This window comes from Carassius auratus, chromosome 19 (assembly GCF_003368295.1).
Source record: "Carassius auratus strain Wakin chromosome 19, ASM336829v1, whole genome shotgun sequence".
NCBI lineage: Eukaryota > Metazoa > Chordata > Actinopteri > Cypriniformes > Cyprinidae > Carassius > Carassius auratus.
The window spans coordinates 25,637,610-25,660,479 of record NC_039261.1 but is presented as its reverse complement, the minus strand read 5'-3'; the positions used below and the strand labels follow the sequence as shown (position 1 = coordinate 25,660,479).

The following is a 22,870-nucleotide window of genomic DNA, read 5'->3' as shown; positions in this document are numbered from 1 at the left end:
CATTGCTGAAATCGCCAAGGTCAGATTGCATAGTCAGTTTTATTAACTTTTCTTTAAATAAAATGAAAACATCCCATTTAGAATTTGATATATATTAATCTAAAATATGATTAAGGAAACATAATTTATGTGACGACACAGTTCGGTTTGGTAGCAAGTTAATTTAATAACATAATACATTCTATTAATACAGTATTATTAATATTATATTAATGATATCAAAAATATATCATGGCACTTAGATATATCATAAGGTATTTAAATTCAAGTTTCATGTCAATTAGATGGTACTAAACAATAATACAGTGGTACTATAAATATAAACAATGAATAATTATGATTTTCTTCAGACTGAACAGTGATTAAATGTAGCTTTTTCCTTCATAACAGGTCACGTGGTAGCTTTTTCCCATGGACATCACTCGCACAATCTCATTTGAACCCTGTGTATATATACAAATAAATATATAAAAATAAAAACTATTTTAAACAGGATTATTTTTCCAATAGATGTACTGTAGGCTATATGATATCACATATTACAAGTGATAAAAAATATTTGCAAAATAAAAATATTAGTTATACTTAAAACTGTAGAAATATACCTTAGTAGGAAGGATGAGCTGTTCACATATAGCACATGTCTGTGCCAGAATCCTATACAATAAAAATGAGGCCAAATAAAATACAATCAGACATAACAATCATAGATTATTCACATGTTATAACTTGGGTTACTTTTCTAGGCATTTAAATGGTTAAAATATATTTAAAAAAATAATTGTAAACAGACACTCAAAGAAATGTAATCTAATCGACCATTAATTAATAATTAGATTTTATATTCACTGTATGTCTGTTATCTGTGCAGACGTCAGTCTCCATGTCAGTGTGTTGTTCACCTGTGGTAATCTTTCACACAATATATCTTGTTTTGTGTGTCAACACTAAATGGCTGTCCCTCCAGTTTCTCATTACAGATGAAACAGCGGAAACAGTCAGGATGGAAGGACTTTCCCAAAGCCTGGAGCACCTAAAGGGGTCAGAGGTTATCTTGCTGATGGATCATGTGGTAGGACACATTAAACAGCATTCTCTCTATCCATTAAAACACACACAGAATGGTATTCTGGCTGACCATATCTGTGATTAAATATCCGCAGGATGTGCAGACCTCTGCGAAGTGCTTGACGCTGGAATACTACAAGGCAAAGGAAGCATTAAAAGCACAATCTTCTCAATTTAATTTAAGAAATAATTAACAAACAAAACCAGACCACAGACCAAATAATCCTCCTCGCAGAACACCTGTCCTGAAAATTCATAAAACGCCTTCCCTTTCAGTTTCTGGCCTGCGTTGAGGACATGAGAAAACATGCACATGATATTGAGTTTATACTGACGTCCATAAAATTTGAATGTTGTGAAGCACAGCATATGATTAGGGAACAATAAGAGATTATCTAGCAAAATGATTTCATTAATGCGGAAAACTTTGCATTTAATTGCAAAACATTTGCATTCTCTTGCAAAAGTACTGTTTTTCTGCTCACAAAACAATAAGTTCTATTGTGTTCTCTTATAAACTTTGCATTCACTCACAAAAGTATTGTGTTCCTCCAAGAAATATTTGTTTTTCAATGCATTCCGATATACTTTTTTCACTCTTACTTGTTTTTGTAAAATAAAAATGTTACTGTGCCATGGTGCCCTGATGAGTTCTGCATGTATATACAGTACTCATGCCATCAGCCCTGTGTAATATTTCCATGCATCTGAACTGATACATGAGCTGCAGTCTTACCGCAGACACAGCAGGTGAAGCAGCTGTCATGGTACACTTGTCCCATGGCCTGGCAGCCCTGAGCAGCTCCGTAAACACCTCCAGTGCACTTCGCACATGTACCTGCAGACGGCAGACAACACACAGGAGATTCTGCTTTTCATCCATAATCAATACAGGGGTATAAACTACTTTCCGAATTAAAAATGAAAATGGTATATGAATTTTAGTACCATGATGTATATCAAAGTGCCATGGTATTACCGCACCATATAAACAGTACATAAAAACTGAATCACAAGTGCATCAGAGTTAAATTCTCTGATTCCTTATTTCATCTTTATATAATTATTTATTCAATACGTATTTGATTAAATTTGTATATAAGTATTTACGTACTTAAAGTAAAGGATATGTTTGGAATAGATAAATAATGAAATTTTTAATAATTGTCACAGAGTAAACATATTTTAACTTCTGACTATGTTCAGAAACTGAAATAAAACGAATTAACTATGCAGTAAATTATAAAATCTTTTTTTCCCAATATGCAGGGAAATTCTCAGCATGCAAACTTATTGTATTCTATCATAAACAATTCTACAGCTTGGTAAACTGAACTGTAAACATAATACACATGCAAATATTTTCACATCACCCCATATTAAGATTCACAACATGGAACTTACCAAAGCATAGAGAGTTTGTGTCCATTTTTTGTGTGTCCCAGACAAAGACAGTAAAGTGTCACTAATATTCAGTTCCTGCAGACAGACTCTGTCTCCGACTGTAAGTGGAGAACATACTGTGAATTCTCCAGCGTGTGAGGGGTGTATTTATATTTGTGTTAAAGCATATGTGTGTGTGCATGTGTGAGAACTGGAGACAGTGTGAAGGCCATTGATGGAAATGTATGATATATATATCACTAAAACAGCTGTGTATCATGGACCTGCTGAGATATTACATGACAGTCTAGTTACTACAGTAACTGCAAGTAAATATTTAAATAATATATCCTCTTATGATACATTTTACTAAACTAATTCAACAACTAAAAATTACATATATATATTTATACACACACACACACACACACACACATATATATATATATATATATCATATAGAAATATCTTTAATGTAGAAACTTAACATATTTTTCTTAAATATATACATGCATATGTTTGTATTTGTATTTGTATATATATATATATATATATATATATATATATATATATATATATATATATATATACATTACACACTCATATATTATGTAAACAAAAACATTTGTTAATATTATATTTGAATCATTTGACAGCACTTATATATACATCCATTGTCTGAAGATGAATTTCCCATTCCCACAGGTTTCAGCTGATTGAGTGCTGGCTCTTAAATGCTGGGTTTGTCTATGGTGCAAGTCAGAGTTTAACAGATTGTGAATTATTTATTTATACCTTTCAGAAATGTACATTTCTTTTGCAAAATGACATAATGGCGCTGAGTGTTTTGCTTGTAGGAAAGATTTTAGTGTTTGAGAAACAATAGGCTCCATATGCGTCAAAATCTGTAACAACAGGGCTCAGTTATGAGACAATAGCCCATTAATGGGACAATTTTCTATTTGAATGCTTTTATGATCAATCATAGATGACATACTCCACACTAAATAATCCATTTCAGTAATCCATTTCTTGCAGTCACATAGTTTTAATGGTATGTGAATGGATGTATGAGATCAGAAAGGGGGAACAAAACAAGAAACAATGAAGTGATGTCTCGTGATACCTGTTGGATGGGTTACTGTATGTAATCTATTTATCTGTTTGTGTTTGTTGACTTTCGCTTGATTACAATTCTGTGTATGCCTCGGGGCTGTTGGCATTGAAATACTGGAATGCTGGTGTCCACGGACATGTGCGGACTCATTACTTAAAAGCACAATAGTAAGTGAGAAAAAATTTGCATGACCAAACTAATATTATTATTACTAATTTTCTTTAAATAATCACACAGTATAATGCATTTGATTATCCAATCATTCACTCTCAATAAATATTAATAGTTAAATATATATATGGTACAAACCCATAATTATTATAGTTCAAGGGACAAAAAAATACACATTTCAAATTCAAATAAACAAAAGTTTTTAAAAAGTTAAAAGAAGAGTTTAAATGTGTTAATTCAAATGTGTGTGTGTGTGTGTGTGCAATAACACGTACTCATTATGTTGTCTTCTGAATTTCCCATTTCTATATTTCTCATTCCTGATCGAGTGCTTGCTATTGAATGCTGATTTTGACTATGGTGAAAAAAAAAAAAAAAAAAAAACAGATTGTGAATTAATTATTCATACCTTTCAGAAATGTATCTTTCTTTTCTACAGGCATGTGCGGACTCATTAGGCTATGAAATCACAATAGTAAGTGAGAAACTTTTTGAATAACTAAATAACATTTTTTCACAATTTTTCCTTGAGACATTTACACAGTATGATAATTTCAATAATGCAACATAATAAATATAAAGATAGGTTTAATAACAGTCAACGACAACTTCTGTTCATAAACACCTACATTATTGTAGCATCCTGCCACAGTTACGGATTGGCTCATGAATATTAATAGCTTGTGATGACGTTCTCTAGATAATCTTCCAATAGAGGGCCGCTTAGCTAATGAATATTACGCGATGTCCTCATACAGGGCGAAGTCTTCTTGACTGTAGAGATACAAAATAGTCACGTTAGTTTATCTTGTAACCGAGAACCATCACAGACTTTAAATCGGATGTGTTTTGTCTCTGAAAACGTGAACTAAGTGTTAATCTATTATTTCCTGATTTTGTGCGTGAATTTATGATTTAATCTCCTGGATCTATCAGATTATCCTCGGGTAATTTAAATTAAACTGTTTCTTGAATAATGCAATCGCGTTTTTCCAGCTGTTGGATCCCGAACGCAAGTTTGGACTGGTGAGTTGCGCGCGCGCGTGCACGCCCTTGTCTTTGAGCACAACAGGTATCAGAAGAACCAGGAAGCGCCTGTGAAACTCAATTCACCATGCAAGATCCAAGGATTTAAATCAAACAACAACAACAACACACACACACACACACACACACACATACACAGATATATTACTTTGGAAAGTTCAGGAACCTCTGAAGGAGAACGATGTGTTCATGCGTGTTTCCAGTCTGCATTGGATTGATTTTACTGCAGATTCACAAAATCTCAGGTGAGACTACAAAGAAGCAATACCCCAAACACGTTTTTAGCATCCTTGTCACTGTCATCTTTCGTTTAATGATCATTTGTTAAGGTTTAATATTCCGAGCAATTGAAATATAGCCTAATTAATTAAATAAATATATAGAAATATTTGACATTAACAGCTTAAAAGGTTATCAAGTATGGGCTTATGATTTGACAGTTTGAGCTGCTGGGAGGTTTTGTTGCGTTTTTATATTGAGACATTTAATTTTATCAAAACTACGGAAATGCTTGATGGATATTGGTAACATTGTTTACATTAACGCATATGAAATGACTAATATTTACTGTTCTTCACAGCAGAATCTGGCCTCCCTCGTGGCCTAGTATAAAAAATAGCACTGTCAAAAAATTCGCATTTATGACAGATGCTGTGCAAAATAACTTATGAATTATTGACTAACAATCTGTTACTGTACAAATGGAGGGCGGTTTACTGTAACATGCTCTTGGTCAGTGAAGGGAAATCATAAGACTTTCTCTTTAGTGAAATGCATTGTCAGAGAATGTCAGTGTTTGCTTTACTTTTGACATTTCAGCTTTAGGGACAATGGACTTTAATTTTCACAGCGTGGAACGTGACCTTTAAAGTGTTGCTGCTGTATTATTGACGGTCAGAGCTGTGGTTTTAAATTGATTAAAATAACTAAAAGTGTGATTTGTTCAATTTTGAACAAAGTAGACTTTACCAACCACCATCTAAGCCTAATTTCTTATAGGTACTATATGAAGCATATGGACATTCTATCATGAACCAAACCTTCTGCAACGTCATAATTTAATTATTTATTTTATTAGGGAGGATCCCAGAGTGCCTGACATGTGTAGTTTAATGCGTTCATGGTCTCTTCCTGTTCAAACTTTACCTTGTGTGAATCAGTTCTTTGTGTTTCTTTTGTTTGCTTTCATGTGGGTTACAACTGTCAGCTTTATTCAAGCTGTTCGTTTACGTGGCTCTGTACTGATCATTTTGTAGGACAACTCTTTGTCAAGAACAGTATAGATTAATTAAATGGTTGATTTGAGTTTTATTGCAATCATTTTTCTTATTCAATAAGTTCAAAAAATGGCATGTTCACAAAAAAATCAAAAATAGTTTAAAACCAACAAACAAAAAGTCAGTCTAAACTGAGAGAAAGAGAGAGAAACACACACAAAACAGAGAAAGTCATTTAAGGTTATTGCAACAAATACACACACACACACACATTTAATTATTAATTAAATTATTATGTGTGTGTGTGTGTTTCAAAATATATAAATCATAAGTATAAAATTATACATGTTCAATACATTACTTTGCATTCCACAAATTTTGTAAAATGCATATACATTTTTTTTTTGTTGCAGAATGTCATAAAATAGAAGTGAGCCCTGACTCTGGCACCATCATAATCTTCAAAGCACAAAGTCAGGACTGTAGCGTGTGTAAGGATGAAGGTCCGTCTCAGACCTGCAACTCCGAGCTCGAACTTACTGAAGCTCAGCCCACCACCGTGACTTTCAACTGCTCTCAGCCGGGGGACGTCTTTAATGTGGAGATCAACCAAAAAATCGGTGAGTAACAACATAGTCGGAATGATCCATTTGATACAAATCAGCTTCTAAATCACTTAAATCTCTACACAGATTGCTCAACAACAGACTGCAGCATTATTGCAGTGCCTCTGAATTCAACACGATTCCTGGAGTTCACCAGAACCTTCAACTGGGATCTGAAGGTTCAGTCAGGCAAAGTGTTCCAGCTAGACTTCCCATCTCCAGGAATGAGACAGATCAAGCCTTCACAATCATGTCCAGACAAAAACACATACACCATCATCGCATACCAGCGCACAGGACCGGCCAACATCGGCTCGTTCTGTCGGAACGGTCCCATCAGCCGTATCCAGGTCTTGTATAGAGGTCGAGTGACTCTGGAGGTTCCCAAAGGTACAGACCTGAACCCATCTGACTTCAAAGTGTCCATGGGACCAGCAGCAAGAGGTAAGAAGTAGTTACTTACAACAAGAACATTTTCATTAGTGTTTAGATTCGGATTGCACTTGTTTTATTCCTTGTTTCTGGCATCTCTAGGAGTAGTGGAGATGGATGTCAAGCTGCCCAGAGGACCGTTTTCTGTTGATTTCTTTACTCCAGACTACGCCAAAGGCTACTACGATGAACAAAAAATGAAGTGGAACTTTGCTGTTAAGCCTATGCAAAATTTTACTGTTCGCTTTCAACATTACACTCCACCACAATGCCAGAAGAAAGCCGTTATGTGTGATTATGCACTGGGAGACAAGACTTCATTCACAGTGGCTCCAACAGAAACTCAGCCGGCTAATAAACAGGGAGATTTCAGCCTGACTCTGACCAACTGTGATGCAAAGAAAGTGGCGAATGTTCCTGGGCTTTCCTTGAACTTCAACGTGGAGGTGTTCAGGAGTGGGACTCCATGTAAGGAAAAAAATGAGCCTATAACTTTGGTTTTGTGTCTGAAACACTGATCTACTGTATGTACGTCTCTCTATATATTCTCTATTATAGATCAATGGTTTGAAATCATTGTTTTTGAGTTTGGGGTCTTTTTAGGGTCAGTTTGGTAGCTTGAATATTTCATGCTTCTAAGTTGCTGATAAGTAATGTGGAATATCTTCCTGTTCTGTTCAGATCTTTGCACTGTGGATCTCCGGAATGAAGAGGGATTGAGTCTGCAAATAGAAAATAAAAACCCGGAGTCGTACTGTGAAATGAGCCTGAACTCTGTGATGCAGGAGAAAATAGTGGTTCCTGCGGGCACCAAAGCTGACCTGTCCTTCCTCGACTGCCCCGTGCAGGATCTGCAGCTGACAGCCACCAAAGTCATAGGTAACTACAGCTCAGATATATGTCACAATGTTAAAGAACCTTCTAGAGTCTTTAGATGTGGAAAAATTACTTTGTTTGATCTGGCTTTAACCTATCAGAGAAGTAAAATCACTCAGATGTCTCTTGTCTAGTCACTGGAACTGATGAGCTGACCGCTCTTCTGGCTGTTTTTGTTTTGTGGTATGTACAGTAAGTAATGTTACCTGTGGTCTCCAATTTAACTCCGCATCAAACAGAATATAGAATTTGAATGTAAGATAATAAAATTAAAATGCTCAAATTTTTATAATCAACAGCATTTTATAGATAGATAGATAGATAGATGAAAATCTGACATTTTTGACTAATATTTTAAGTAATTCATTTTTTGTATTATATTTTGCTTAAGCCTTTTTTTAGGTAATGAAAATGTTTTATTGTATTAAGTTATTGATACTAACCCAGAAGAGGACTTCATTTCCCAGAATGCATTGCTTGCGTTGAATCTTCTTTGAATTACAGTTCAGTGAAGTCCAATTCAGCTTTCTTTGGGGTGTGGCCAATAATTTAAATTAAACTCATGAATGGAAAAAGGACTGGTCATTACAAGATTTCTTTTGTGGAATAGTATAACAAGGATTTTAGACATTTTTTTTTTTTTTTTTAACTCCCCAAAATGACAATTTAAAAAAAACAGGAATGTCTTTACAGAAAATCCATCTGTCCGACGTCAAAATGCAACGTGTTCTTTTGCAGAAGTGAATTATATATTCATTAAATCACAATCTTGACAGAATCATTCACCACATTATTTTGATTTGTTCGTCTTCTTCCCTTTCCTCAATATAATTATAGATTGTCCCAGTGTGTCTGCCCGTGATGTGACCGGGCCGTCCCTCACCATTCCCACCCTGGACCCTAGTCTTCCTGTTTCCCTCCATCAGTTCACCTGGCTGCTCCGTTTACAGGATCAAAGCACCGTGGATCTCATGCCTCTCAAGGGAAGCAGGCTTCACCAGTCTGTACCAGACAAGCAGTGTAACGAGAGAGTCTCGCTGCTCATCTCTGAGACTGAGGGCTCCCACATCGGACAGTTTTGCTCTGCAGCTGAAGGCACTATCCAAAAAATCCAAATCAAAGGAAACGTTTCCATCACTATAACTCCTAATATCATAAAATACCTGAGCCAGGAAAAAGGACCTTTCTTAACTATCGGCATTAGTCCAGAGATCACGGGTAGGTACTGGTACTGGTCAGAAGTTTAGAAATAATTATGATAGAATTTTCTGTGGTGTTTTTAAATGTCCCTTGCTGTGCCTGCATTTATTAGATGCATTTATTAGATGAAAAATACAGTTAAAATAGTACAATATTATTACAATTTAAAACAATGGTTTTCTATTTGAATGTATTTTAAAGTGTAATTTATTTCAATGATGAAAGCTGAATTTTCAGCATCATTACTCCAGTCTTCAGTGTCACATGATCTTTCAGAAATCATTCTCATATGCTGATTTGCTGCTCAAGAAACATTTCTGATTATTATCAATGTTAAAAACAGTTGTGGTCCTAAACATTTTTGGGGAAACCATGAGACATTTTACAGTTTTCAAGATGCTTTGGATGAGTAGAACGTTAAAAAAGGATGAAGGTTTTACCCAAAAGAGGGCTGAGTTTCATAGCAGTGTATTTCTGTCTTCTTCACAGAAAATGTAATCTACACTGTATCTCCACTCATTTCTGGACCCATGTACCTTGCAACCCCAAACTGGCCCGACGGCATGAATCCTTCCTCGTCCGCCTCATGGATCATCAACATTCCCCAAGAGTACAAGGCCGAGCTGTTGTTCTCCAACGTCAGCCAGCCCAAATGTGATTCGGGCCACACCGAGGTCTCGATCGGCTCGCTGGACTCTCAAGACCAAACGCAGTCCTGGAGAGAAGATCAGAGCTTCATCGTTCCTGTTCTCCAACAGCAGAGCTTCTACCTGAACATGTCCAACTGTGAGCCCAAGAGCGACCGCTTCGCTGTGCTCTCGAAGATCAGTCTGCTGAAGGAAACCAGTAAGCAAAAGGCTTTCATTTCATCACATTCACATTGTTGTATTATTGCTAGTATTACAGTAAAAGATAATAATTCCAACTGTTTTCCCTCTCTGTACAGAGAAGTTCCTGGGCATTATCTTGGCTATAGTCGGAGGGCTGCTGTTGTTGGTTATCATCGCAGTTATAGTTGTGTGCGTCATTCGAAAGTGAGTCTGCAATTTCTTTGGTATTTGTTGCAAACATTAAAAAAAATATGTATATATTTCTGCAACAAATGGATAATTGTCTCTACTGCTCCAAGTAGCAGCCACCATAAATCAGGCAGTAAAATCAAATATATATTTAAATAAAAATGTCAACTACATCATGCATACAGATAGTACAGTTAAATTACAAAATAAGTTTAAAAAATCATTAACTATGTAGTTATGGAAATGTTTGGAATGGAATATACAGAATATTTTACTAGTTTTAATAGTATAAATCTATGTTTTTCCCTATGAAATGAATTTGCATATTTTATGAAGCAAAATTTGCAACCTATGTTATTATTGGTAACTAAAACCATTATGAAAATGTCATTATTTGAAATAAATTTATATAAAACTTTTATTTCATCTAGGAGCCAACATGTGTAAGTGCAGGCCTAATTTAGTTTAACTTGAATACTAAAATAAATAAAACTGGAAAAAAAGAAGAAAACGCAACTAATTTATTAAAAGTATAAGGTAAATCAAAGGGGAAAATTAATTTTTTTTTTTTTGAAAAAGTATGATAGTCTATTAATGATTCTAAAATAACACTGTTTTAAACATTGTCATTTGACATCCCAGCATGCATTGTTTAATTCAGTGGATTTCTTGCAACAATTATACTGTTCTATTGCTTTTTTTTTATCCCAATTTTGTGCAAATAAAAATATCTGTTGGCAATCAGATGAAATCGTGAGTTAAAAAAAGCTGTTTTGGCACATATACTACAAATCTGAGGATTAAATGCATATAAAAATGTTGGTATATATTTTGCAAACATAAATACAGAATTAAAATATGTAGCATAGAACTTAAAGTTTTGTCCTGATTGTGTGCTTTAAGGAATAATTCACATTTTCAAACTATTTTCTTTTCTTTTAGAAGGAAAAACAAACCCAATAACAACACGTCCTCCATCTTTATGCCCAGCGGGAAACCTGTCCCTCTGGGTAACGCCGGCTTCCCAAAAACCAGAGCAGACAATGAGTCCCATGTATATGCCTCTATCGACGACCCCACCATGTACGGATACCTTGGGGACAAGAACCAACCTACAGAGGTTGACAACGGAGCCTGGAGCAACGGACATCAGGTGGATGCGTACCGTCCATTCACGGGCCCCACGAACTCCATCCCAGCAGCTATGGTTTCTTCTACTAAATATTCGCTGGACATAAGAGAAGGAGATGCATTTCAGCCTTTCCTAAACCCACCCAACACCTTTAACCTGCCGAGGCCTCACTCGCCGCTCATATTGCAGGGAAGCTTAGGGTTCGAAGATCGCAGGATGATGGATAACACGCTGAACACTTTCAAGAGTGGCAGGGATATAAATCCCATTCGTCTGTCCTCTGATAAATCCAGACTACAACCACAAATGGATTCAGACTCAGATTCTTATCCTGAGCCAGAATACGAGGAGACCATGTGAGAAGGATGTGATTCTTCGCCTGCTCGCCAAAAACATTCAGATTTTATTGGGAGAGCAGAAAAGCCATTGGCTGCAAGCCTGTGCATGTGCGCATACAAAGACAATGTTTTTATGAACAGCTTTAAACTGATGGAAAAAGGCCACGCTCTCTCTCGCCGCCCTAGGGGTTTGTTTGTGTATCTTGCATGTATATTTGATTAAAAATTTGGTTTTAAATGTTTTTAATGGGCTTGTAGCCAAAATGTACAAATTTAACACTCTTGTTGGAGCCGTTTGAGAGCCGAACCCGTGGTGGAAGTGTGCCGTGAATTTCTCTATTGGATATTTTTTTGTTTTAATAGTGATTGTCTCCAGGCTACAGGTTTCATATGTGTTTGTTATTCAATTCTGTATGTTTACTTCATTCATTTCTAAAATAAATTATCTGGTATTTTAATAGATGTTCCAATCGTGTTTAGAATGTATGTATTAAGAACGAAGATAATCACACACACACACAGGCCACAAACAGATGCAGTTTTCACATTTTCTGCAACAGATTTGAAGAAAAATCCAAAGAACTCTGAATTAGACATTAGATGGCATTTAGCATTTTACACAGTAAAATTAGGGATGCACACTAATAAATTATTTTCATGTCATGCTCAATAACCAATAAATGGCTGATATTAAACTATGCCATTTTATCGAAATTGGGAAAACAAATCATAAAGCTTAAACCAATTCTAAGCATCACAGCATGAATAATGTATATTTGAGACTACATTTGACTGGCTTTATGCATTTAAGTGATCGATAGATGATAGCAGAGACATCTAAATGTAAAAATGAGAACGATAAATAATGATTAACCTTTCTTATCAACCAATAACCGATATTGCACATTCTCAGGCAAAATGTGTTGAAGGGAGTTGGCAAATCAAAACTCAGTGACAAGTGAAAGCCAAATTAGTGATATTTAATGAATATGTAATGAGCATCTCAGTTGTTCGGAAACCTGCAGAATAGAGCCATGTTTTTTATACACTTTATTAAGATAAAAATATACGTTCAGGTTATCAGGCTAGACATTTAGTTTGTTAGAAAATAAACAAGTAACAAAGCTAGCAATCTGAAATAATCATCATTCAACTGGATTTTATCTGGTGGCTGGACTTCTTTGTAAATATCATCAGAATTCAATAATCTTGAACGAATATTAAAAAAATAAAAAAACTCTTAAAAATGTACTCACCCTCAAGCCATCCAAGAACAGATTTAGAGAAATGTACCATCACTTGCTCACCAATGGATCCTCTGCAGTGAATGGGTGCCGTCAGAATTAGAGTCCAAACAGATGATAAAAACATCACAATAATCCACTCCAGTCCATCAATTAATGTCTTATGAAGAGAAAAAAAGTTGTGTATTTGTATGAAATAATACATTTTTATTGGTGGAATTACTTAAAAATTGCTTTCTTCAGTGAAAAAGTTGTCTTGTCTGAATCAGAAGAGGAAAGCAGTATGTATTTACAAGTGAAAACATTTCAAAACAAATATTTTTTTTTTTTTTTTTTTTTTTATGTGAGATGACAGAGATGGAGGAAGCATTCATTCGGATTATCTATTTTAGCAATGGTTTGAAGTTCTTACATCTTTATGATTTTGTTTTGTTAAAAACACAGCTTTTCCCTTCACCAGAGTTTTAATTGATAGACTGGAGTCCAGTGTGGATCACTTGTGGATTATTGTGATGTGTGGATGGCCTGAGGCTCAGTTAATTTTCATTTTTGTGTGAAATACTTCTTTAATGTCTTTGTTTATTTTGCGTCTTGGACGAGATCTTAATGGAGCCCGTTCAAAAATGTCTTTAATTACAGTGTTTGGTCTTTGATTGTAGATCATGAACATTTTTATGCAGTAAAAGGACAAACTCCGTTCTCCCAAAAGAAATTATATAATTGCAGAGCAAACACAATGCAAGCAGGATTGTGCAATGAAAAGGACAGCTAAGGTCATGCAAACCGGCGCTGGATGATCTCAGACGATGTTGAACTCGCAGACGGAAGCTCTCTCCTCGCGACAGTTCTCGTCCAGCCACTTCCCGCCGGAAGCGCCGGAGAGTACGGCGCAGTTTTCTGCGATTCTACCATCGGGCTGCGGGGGCTTCCAGTTCTTGTAGCGGATGCTTGAGCCGGCCTGGTCCATCCACACGCCCTCCGTCTGCATGTCATTGATGCCCAGCCAGATTTCAGCGTCCGGCCCGATGCTCTGGCGCACGTAATCATATAGTCGCGTGTTTTCGTCAGAAGACAGCGGAGTGCTGAGGATTCCTCCCTTGGCGATGCAGTCTTCACTGGCCGTGTGGTAGCTCTTCTTCACGCTGTCCACCAGAAAACACTTACCAGGGATCTTCGTGCCTTTCAGACAGACTGGCGGAGAACAAAGACACATGTTTGGGTTCTGTTTGCGTCCTTCAAAAGTCTCATACAATGTACCAAAACATTTGTTGTTCTTTTAAAATAAAGCAAGGTCGTTTTAGTATTATTGATATATTGATATAGTTTTGAATGGATATTTTGTTTTTATTTTTCCCATTTTATGAAAATAAAAACAAATTCAAAAGTTTAAGTTTACATTTTAATGTAAACTTATATAATTATTATTATTTTTTAATCTAAGTTCATTTTAATATGGTAATTTTTATTAGTTTTTTTTAAATGTCTTCATAATTTTGTTTAAGAAAGTTAAACTAAAGAATGCCTTATCAAATTGCTAATATATATATATATATATATATATATATATATATATATATATATATATATATATATATATTAGGAAAAAAACATTGTTAGGCAAAACATTACGACATGATGAGCTCACGATCCGCAGCTTGCTCTGCCCCCCTGATATATGAAGGTGTTAACCACGCCCACATGCACATGTTTGCCAATCACAACATAGCTCATTTACATATATTCAATATACCATTGCAAATAGCTTTTTTAATAATAAGAAAGTCAGAATGTAGGTGGAAAATGATAACATTATAAGAGAGAACATTACGAGTGAATTTAAGGGAAAAGTATATATAAAATAATACAAAAGTTAATGGTTATTAAAGTTGTATATTCTTATGCAGAGGCGAACCAAAATGAAGTGGAGGCTCCAGGCAAAATGAATAGATGGGGCCCTTCTAAAAGATTATTTTGTTGATATATCTTCATTACCTAGATATATATTTATACAACATACAAACAGTAGTTAAAACACATATAATATAACATTATTATTATTATTTTTTTTTAAACAAAGTGCTTATTCTTTACCAAAATATCGATCTTCATCTTTATGGCAGAAGATACAACTGGCAGCCTCTCTTAGTTCACTGTTGACCTGAGGTATGTTTTTGAAAGTGAAAGTGAATTATCAGCTTTACTAGTTTTATTAGATGACAACTAATTATGTTAATTCAACTAATTAAATGTAGAAGAGCTAAATAATCAACTAAGTAAATGTAATATTTATTTGTATTGACCCAGGGACGCAAACTAACCATGGGTGACAAAGATGAGCAAACCCCGCCCCCTCTCCTCATTTTTTAAACAATTATAATAATTTAACGCCTTTATAATTACATATTTTTTAACTCTTCCAAAAAAAAAAAATCATTTTAAATGTTCACTTTCATTCATGAAGACTTAAGATGAAAATGACATGAAATTACCATTATATCCAGTAGATGGCAGCGAAGGATCACTCGTTAGCCCAGATGCCATTTCAACTCCCTAGTTTTCTCACATCTTGCTTTTGGATACATTATAAAATGATTACGAAGTATAGCAAGTCCAGGAAATCACAAAGCTTCATGTCATTAAAAAAAAAATAGGCCCAGACTCCAACAGCCTAGTATGGTAATTTTTTAAAAACTTTGCTAGTTAAAGACAAATTAAGTTAATTATTAATGGTATAATAATTAAATAATGCATTAAATAGATTTTTTATAGATTTAATTTAAAAATTATTTTTTTAAACATTGCCTTAAAAAGGACACATCAAAGGAGAGCTTTAAGTTATCTTGACATTTAGAAGCTGCTAAAGGCAACACAGACTTTAATAATTAATAATAATTGAATAAAAATAAGCCGGAAATTTTTCTCTTTTCCTCTTTTTCTTGATTGCCTTTTTCCACTTATGGCCTGCCAGACAGATAAGTTCTCTTCATGTTTAAATTAGCAAATGCACGAGTAAGCACTGTGCCAGTTTGAAAACAGCAGCCGATGCATCACGAGGAAAAAGCAAGCACATCCAGCGTAACACAAGAGTAGGGATGTAGATACATGATTTCTTTGTTATATTAATAATGATATTTTCGATTTCAATTGCCTCCCCTATTGCTACACCTTTGATCTTTTTAAATATAACACATATTTGTCTCAAGATTTCCTCATACATCTAACACTGGATGACATCTGACTCAGTGTTCTCCAGGGAAAACACAAGCTGTAAAAATCATCAGAAGTGACACGTGGAGGCCATGTGCCTTATGTAAGTGTATAAACTCTAATCCAAACAATAAGCCACAGTCTACAGTACAACATTTTGTTTTGTTTTTTAGCTCAAGGGACAAACAGAATCCCATTTTTTTTAAAGTCACATAGACTAGGTTAGAAATACTAGATGCTTCACTAATGCAGATGGATTTAAGGTGTGATGGGGAGAAGTTCTCACCGGTCTGCAGGGCCTGCTGCTCCTTTAGAAGATTCAGTTCCACCACAATGTCATCGATCTGCTGTTGCAGGTCCTTCAAAGTAGCGCTGGAGTCTTATAGATAGAGAGATCTCAGGATGAATTATAGGAAAACACACACACAAACTATTTGACCCTATAATTATGAATGAAGTAAATTAAGCCTATTTTAAATACGATGTAATTTATACTGATTTTGAAAAGTGGGATGATAATGAGAATCACCATAAATAAATAAATATTTTTTTCTTGAATATATATAATTACATATATAATTTTTATTTACAACTTATTTTATTGAATTTTAATATATTTAAGACTTCCAATAAATGCAATTAAATTAAAATATTTCTTTCTGCAATTATGTATATAATCATTATTATGTTAAATATAGCAATCATTTAGTTGTATTTTCATCTATTTTAAAACTTGAGAACCTTGAGAATCAATTGTATTAAACAGATTCAAACTGAAAAATGAGTTGTGTTAAGATTAAAAACACACCCAGATGTATTAAACAGGTCAGTGCTAACTGTGCACGAAACGGAGTTGACTTTTACTCAAACAGCATCTTTTTCAATATTTACAAACAAAAATGAGCACAATCATCCGGTCTCACCTTTTTTAGCATTGGGTTTCTGCTGGTGTGAGGTGTGTGTGAGGAGCAGCAGGACTCCCAGCAGAATACAGCCGTCTCGGAGTCTCATGGTGAAGTCTGGAGAATGAGGAGAGAGCTCTGCTTCTCAGCTCAGCTCACAGAGGAAAACTGCTGTAGTAAGAACCTGCTGCGTTTGTTCTTCATCCTGAGCAGAGAGGAGGAGTGACGTCCCCCCCCCCCATCTCAACAATCCTCACACTTCAAGCTCATGGCTGGAAGTGTTACATAAAATACACACCGTGTGCTGGTTTCACACAGAATCAGTTTTGTGAATTTTGTCCTCCAATCATCATATTATTTAATTATATAAATATGTGAACACAATAAAGCCACAATAACATATATTAAAACAAGAGTCAATTAACTTTATAAAACAAAAGTTAAAAGTTGAATAATGTTCTCTAGACAAAAACAGGACAGTGTAATTGTTTTTTTGTTTAATACTTATAAAATATTAATTACTTTATCTCTTGCCCAGAAGAGTTTGACTTTGTTACCTTAAACATTTTTGTCATAATTCATTTTATTTAATTATTTTTCCTTTTGAAATTTTGTGAAAAGTATGTGGAAATAGACTTGATTTAAATTAAGGGTTCATATCAAATCAATCAAAATTAATTATTAGATAAAAAAAAAACATAAATATAGGCGAAGTGTGACAACTAGCCCGGTTTCTTTGCCCTGTATGTTTTCCCACTCATTTAAAGCAGAAGTGTTGAAATGAAAATTCTTTCATGGGGGTCAATGGGAAATCAAACTTCAATTTAGTTTTTTTTTGGTGGACTATCCTTTCATGAAAGGTATGAGTTATAATACAGATTATAAACCTGGACTCATATGTAGAATGAACGGATTAACTCAGACAGAAAAGCAGGTTCTCAAATTGCTTCATACACACTGAGAGTCCTGGAGCATTAAAGGTCTCCTGAGGACACATTTCCCATCATGCATTCTTCTTGTGTATGATATTGTTATCTGTGCAGTGATTGCTGCTGTTTGTTTTGGATTTTCCGTGTCACAGAAAGAAGCAAAGCTATTATGGGATGGAATATATCCAGGCTCACAGCAGCTGGATCTTCCTCAGACGACACGTGGCAGACGAGACGTCCTGCTGGACACTGGGGTGAGCTCAACACCATCCCGGGAAAAAAATGACTACAGCACCTGTGAACTTACAGAAGTCTACGAATATTCCACAAATGTATAAAAAAATAAATTGTAAAATTGCTGCAGTCCATCATTTAACATCTTGTGAAGCGTAAAGCTATGTTTTTAAGAAATAAATCCATAAAGACAACTGTTGCTGAAATTAGTCTGCTATTCATAAAATTGCTTTCTAAATAAAAAAAAAGTCACCTTGTCTAAATTAGGAGAGAATGGCCTTTTTCTCTGGAGAAAAATGGTTTACGGACTTGTATTTAAACTAAAAGCAACAGATTTAAATTAAAATGCTTTAACAATGGCTTTATTTACTGCAAAGACATTGTTTTTCACTAAAAATAATATAAATTGATGGACTGGAGTTGTGTGGGTTACAGCTGTTCAGACTAATTCTGACGGCACCCATTCACTAAAAGAAGATCCATTGGCGAGCAAGTAATCCAATGTTAAATTTCCCCAAATCTGTTCTGATGAAAAACAAACTCTTCTGCATCTTGGATGATCTGAGACCAAGAAAATATTCAGCAGATGTTTTCCATTTTTTGGGGGATGAACTATTCCTTTAAGGATTCTGGATATTCTTTTCTACTCATCTATTAAATTCAGCTATAAAAAAAAAACATTAAGTGCTCAAATTTCTCTCAAACAGCTCAAAATATATATATATATATATATATATATATATATATATATATATATATATAAAAATCAGATTTGAGAGAAGAATCATTTCACATTCAGTCCTCTGTTAAACACAGCAGTCCGAGGGCTAGTCATTAAATGAAAAACAAAAACAGCAATCTTATATAACCTCAAATTAGACAGGATTCTATGTTAGTTGAGAGTTTTCAAGCAGGACATGAAGAACGTCATAGAACATTTAGCTCATTTATTTGAAAAACAAACAAAAAAGGTACAAAACAGGAAGCTATCCGAGGAATCCCACTTTCTGCCGTTTCTTGCCAAGACTTTCTTCTTTCTGCAGCAGCTCCATGAGAGGCGCATGAAGAGCCTTGCCCACACGCTTCCCAGCCTTTAACATGAACACACCAAAACAGTCAACAGAAACTCCAAACCAGGAGACAAGCATTCATTAAACAAATGAAAAACACCTGGTTTTTAATGCGTGACAGAAACAAAATAGAAAATACATTTGTTAGCTCCAGTCTGTTCTGATATACAAGCAGACATATAAACAGCACCAGCTGCATGACATTCTCTAATATAGCACCAAAGTTTAGCCCTATAAAGCCTACACACACACACAAACACACACACACACACACACACTCATACTATGAACAAAAAGCCTGATGTATCAAATAAGATACTCAAAAAAACACACATGCAACCTTTATTCAGTAAAGATTTTTCTTTTATATTTTGTTTAAAGATTCAACTGTTCAAAAATAAATAAATAAAAGATTTTTCAGACTATTATTTCATATTTCAGGCTTTACAGGGATAATACTTGTAGTTAAGGAGAATTAGAAGTTATCTGACCTCTGTCATCTCAAAGATACTTTCTGGGTCCAGACTTCCTCCTCCCATTTTCCTGACGCACGTGACCGTCCCTCGGTGTGTGACTGAAATCAGGAGACTGGCCACAGAGCAGGCCTTTTCCTGCAGCGTGGCGTCCACCACATGTCTGTGACCAACCTGAAACACAGACACACATCCCATATATAGAAGCTACAGAAACACAGAACTGAACAGGAGAGGAGTGCATTGTGGGTAACGGCTCCAGGCTGTGCTGTACCTTGCAGAGGGTTACGATACATGGCACATTTTCCACATTGAGCCGCATGCAGTCGTAAGGGTCGTCTGACAGCTCGATCTCCTTCACTCCCTCCTCATCCTCAGATATGTGCACTTTGGGAATTCTGTTTGGGGAAAGGGGATGCAGATAAGTTCCTCATTGTTCATTTGGGGTTTCCACAATGTTAAAGTAGTGAATTTCAAGGACTTTTCCAATTAGGATTACGGCATAAAAGATTTTAAAATCATTTTATAAAGACTCCCAGGGTGGACTGATATTTGTATCTGGCATATTAATCCTTGGAATGTTTATGTTTTAATGGTTAAATGTTTAAGTATAAAGAAATAACATGTTCAAAACACAAAAGTCCTGAGTTTACGGTTTACTTTCAAGAAAACATCTTAAACTAAACTAACATAGCTCTAAAATATTGTAGAGTGTAACAAAAAAAAAAAAATAATAATAATAATTATAGAAAGTTCTATGACTTTTTCAGGCCTGGAAACTATGTTGCTATTGTTATCTAAAACTGAAAACTATTAAAAATCACCTTTGTTTAATTAAAGCTGAAATAAAAAAAATATTGGATTAAAAAAAAAATTACATTTTACAGTATCAAAGACAAACTCAAAAATAGCAAAATTCAAACAGTATTAATAACAATACTTCATTGAATTGTGTACAATATATTAACAATATTATTAAAGAATAAAATAAATATATTCAATCATTCACATACACATATAAAAATGATGAAATTTATATTATTTCCACAAGAGAAAAGGAAAGCCCCCAAAAATGTCTATTACTGTACCACGAAAAAAAAAAAGTTTCAAACTTAAACTGGAAAATAACCTAACCATTTAAGGTACACAAATATAATATTTATAAAGACAGTACATAAGTAATATATAAAAAAAAAACTCTGCCTGCCACAGATTTAGAATTGGCCAATAGAAAGCTTACAGCTTTGTCAGGATTTTAATGGAAACGGCATGCGGTTACTTACCGTGTATTAAACAGAGCAGCTTTTATCGCAATGGATATGGCATCAAACAGGTTTCCATCACACTGCAGCAGCTGCATACATTATTAAATGAATTATAAATCAACAGCAAATTGAGATCACAATATTTCCTTATATTGAATGAAATATTTATTTCTTCATTCATTCGCCCTCTTCAGGTCACTCACCAACACATCCACGTACAGCACCCAGCAGTTCTCTCCCGGACAGATGCAGAGGGAACGCAGGTCCACGCTGTGTCTGTTGTTGAACACTTTATAGAGCGTGTTACTAAGCTCCACCCCCAGCTCCTCCCCTCCACGCCCCTCAAACTCTGGAGTGGCGTTCGCTGAGCTACACAAGCAACATCAGCAACCAACATCAGCTTGCATATCAAGAACATATAAACTATCTTCTATGGATATCCATTGCTAAATTGCATATTCATACACTGAAGAACCTGCACAGGTCAATTACAGCTCCCACTATATCAATACATGGACTAAACTGTCAAAAAAAAAAAAAAAAATGCATACTGTCTTATTAAAAAGGATCTCAGATTCTTATGCATTAGTCCACTGAACTCACACCATTTAATGATTAAACTTTCTAGTAAAAATAAAACATTTAATAAAAATGATCCTGAGATGTACTAAATATATTTGCTTTAAAAAAAAAAAACTAACTTTTAGTTATTAAACATTCTATACTACACCAAACCATAAATATATTCACTACAGAAAATACGAGGATTTTCCAGACCAGTGTTGTTGTTAATTAATACTAAAACAAATAAAAACTGTGAAATTAAGCTGAAATAAATATCAAATATAAATATTTTAGATTAAAAACTTACATTTGTAAACTTTAAAATATTGCCCCGGCAACTAACTAAAATAAAATTTAATTGAAGTAAAAATAGAAAACAATTTAAAACAATTCAAAACATTAACAAGTACTACAATAGTATGTAAATAAAAATATAGCTCAATATGCATATACACATGCATGTGTCTAAACCATAGACTGTATAGGGTCTAAACTCCATGTAAAGCAGGCTACTTCATGCTTTATTATTATGATATTTTGCACAGTTATGTTGGTATGGCTGTCATGGTGCATGCTTGATGTCTAATGTGACGATCTTTAAACTCTCACCAGTCCACAAAGAACTCCAGATAGCCTTCATCTGGTACCATGGCTCTGGGTTTCCCAATCTCTGCCTTAACTCCTACAAGAACATCTGTGTGACCCTGTCAAACACATCACACAACATAATGATTTACAAACATGCTGGTACGATTTCCACATAGAAGACTGTTTAATTCAGCTTACAAGACTGATTTTAGCAGAACCATCAGTGTTTGACACCACATCCGTCTCGATCTCCATGTGTCTGTAGTCTTCACATCCTCGCCCGTCCAGTCTCAGGTCATCCTGGCAACAGAGGTCATCATTAACCCTCATGTTATGATGTCTCAGAAAAGTATCAGGTTAAAGTGATAGCATATCACTTGATTTTTTTCTACAGGGGTTTTCTGCTTTAGTCAAATTGCATTTGCCACCACGCAGAAAAACGTTTCTATTCTGAATGACAGATCACCAGAACAGGTGTCAAAATGCCTTTTGATTACATATCAAGCGAATTTGAAATAGGAATAAAAGGCACATTTTAGAAATACGATATTTATTTCAGTACATACAGCAAGAACACAACAACACAGACCACATGAGGACATAAGACTTTTTCGGATGTTCAAATTATTTCTTTCATAACACGTTTAATAAAACTAAATGATCAAACGTTCGTTTTTACTTACACGGACTCCATGCATAATATAAACCTTCTCCGCTTCGCTTACTTGAACTGCTGCCATGTTTCAAACACACGCACTCACTCTGCGTCATCACAAAGCGCGAGAATAA

The 22,870-nt window shown here is 34.9% G+C and overlaps 4 protein-coding genes across 4 annotated transcripts; 1 reads left to right on the top strand and 3 right to left on the bottom strand.

The window, feature by feature from the left end:
- Positions 1–15: 15 nt before the first annotated feature.
- Positions 16–2,580, bottom strand: limd1b (LIM domains containing 1b). Its single transcript, XM_026289718.1, has 7 exons — positions 2,473–2,580; positions 1,805–1,906; positions 1,285–1,352; positions 1,139–1,201; positions 903–1,033; positions 606–657; positions 16–443 (listed from the first exon to the last, which is right to left on the bottom strand). The coding sequence occupies exons 1-7, from the start codon at positions 2,495–2,497 to the stop codon at positions 363–365; spliced, it is 522 nt and encodes a 173-aa protein (XP_026145503.1). The 5' UTR covers positions 2,498–2,580; the 3' UTR covers positions 16–362.
- A 1,913-nt stretch (positions 2,581–4,493) lies between these two features.
- cdcp1b (CUB domain containing protein 1b) lies at positions 4,494–12,063 on the top strand. Its single transcript, XM_026289716.1, has 9 exons — positions 4,494–5,031; positions 6,417–6,623; positions 6,696–7,052; positions 7,143–7,508; positions 7,722–7,919; positions 8,754–9,134; positions 9,606–9,962; positions 10,063–10,150; positions 11,078–12,063. The coding sequence occupies exons 1-9, from the start codon at positions 4,968–4,970 to the stop codon at positions 11,625–11,627; spliced, it is 2,568 nt and encodes an 855-aa protein (XP_026145501.1). The 5' UTR covers positions 4,494–4,967; the 3' UTR covers positions 11,628–12,063.
- A 1,117-nt stretch (positions 12,064–13,180) lies between these two features.
- clec3bb (C-type lectin domain family 3, member Bb) lies at positions 13,181–17,159 on the bottom strand. The gene is made up of 3 exons (XM_026289715.1): positions 16,980–17,159; positions 16,343–16,435; positions 13,181–14,040 (listed from the first exon to the last, which is right to left on the bottom strand). The coding sequence occupies exons 1-3, from the start codon at positions 17,065–17,067 to the stop codon at positions 13,649–13,651; spliced, it is 573 nt and encodes a 190-aa protein (XP_026145500.1). The 5' UTR covers positions 17,068–17,159; the 3' UTR covers positions 13,181–13,648.
- A 1,894-nt stretch (positions 17,160–19,053) lies between these two features.
- exosc7 (exosome component 7) lies at positions 19,054–22,855 on the bottom strand. Its single transcript, XM_026290201.1, has 8 exons — positions 22,765–22,855; positions 22,280–22,381; positions 22,103–22,197; positions 21,133–21,298; positions 20,948–21,018; positions 19,939–20,062; positions 19,683–19,838; positions 19,054–19,212 (listed from the first exon to the last, which is right to left on the bottom strand). Exons 1-8 carry the CDS (start codon positions 22,819–22,821, stop codon positions 19,108–19,110), a joined length of 876 nt encoding a protein of 291 aa, XP_026145986.1. The 5' UTR covers positions 22,822–22,855; the 3' UTR covers positions 19,054–19,107.
- Positions 22,856–22,870: the final 15 nt, after the last annotated feature.

Excerpts from the sequence above, each read along its gene's own strand:
- clec3bb (XM_026289715.1), bottom strand. The coding sequence starts at position 17,067 with ATGAGACTCCGAGACGGCTGTATTCTGCTGGGAGTCCTGCTGCTCCTC. Across the intron at positions 16,436-16,979 it reads GAAACCCAATGCTAAAAAAG|ACTCCAGCGCTACTTTGAAG; the intron begins GTGAGACCGGAT and ends TCTATCTATAAG. Across the intron at positions 14,041-16,342 it reads GCAGCAGGCCCTGCAGACCG|TCTGTCTGAAAGGCACGAAG; the intron begins GTGAGAACTTCT and ends GTTCTCCGCCAG.
- cdcp1b (XM_026289716.1), top strand. The coding sequence starts at position 4,968 with ATGTGTTCATGCGTGTTTCCAGTCTGCATTGGATTGATTTTACTGCAG. Across the intron at positions 7,053-7,142 it reads CATGGGACCAGCAGCAAGAG|GAGTAGTGGAGATGGATGTC; the intron begins GTAAGAAGTAGT and ends TGGCATCTCTAG. Across the intron at positions 7,509-7,721 it reads GTTCAGGAGTGGGACTCCAT|ATCTTTGCACTGTGGATCTC; the intron begins GTAAGGAAAAAA and ends TGTTCTGTTCAG.
- limd1b (XM_026289718.1), bottom strand. The coding sequence starts at position 2,497 with ATGGACACAAACTCTCTATGCTTTG. Across the intron at positions 1,907-2,472 it reads CACAAACTCTCTATGCTTTG|GTACATGTGCGAAGTGCACT; the intron begins GTAAGTTCCATG and ends TGCCGTCTGCAG. Across the intron at positions 1,353-1,804 it reads CTTCACCTGCTGTGTCTGCG|GCCAGAAACTGAAAGGGAAG; the intron begins GTAAGACTGCAG and ends TCCTCAACGCAG.
- exosc7 (XM_026290201.1), bottom strand. The coding sequence starts at position 22,821 with ATGGCAGCAGTTCAAGTAAGCGAAGCGGAGAAGGTTTATATTATGCAT. Across the intron at positions 22,198-22,279 it reads GTTCTGCTAAAATCAGTCTT|GGTCACACAGATGTTCTTGT; the intron begins GTAAGCTGAATT and ends TGTGTTTGACAG. Across the intron at positions 20,063-20,947 it reads GCTGCTCTGTTTAATACACG|AATTCCCAAAGTGCACATAT; the intron begins GTAAGTAACCGC and ends TTCCCCAAACAG.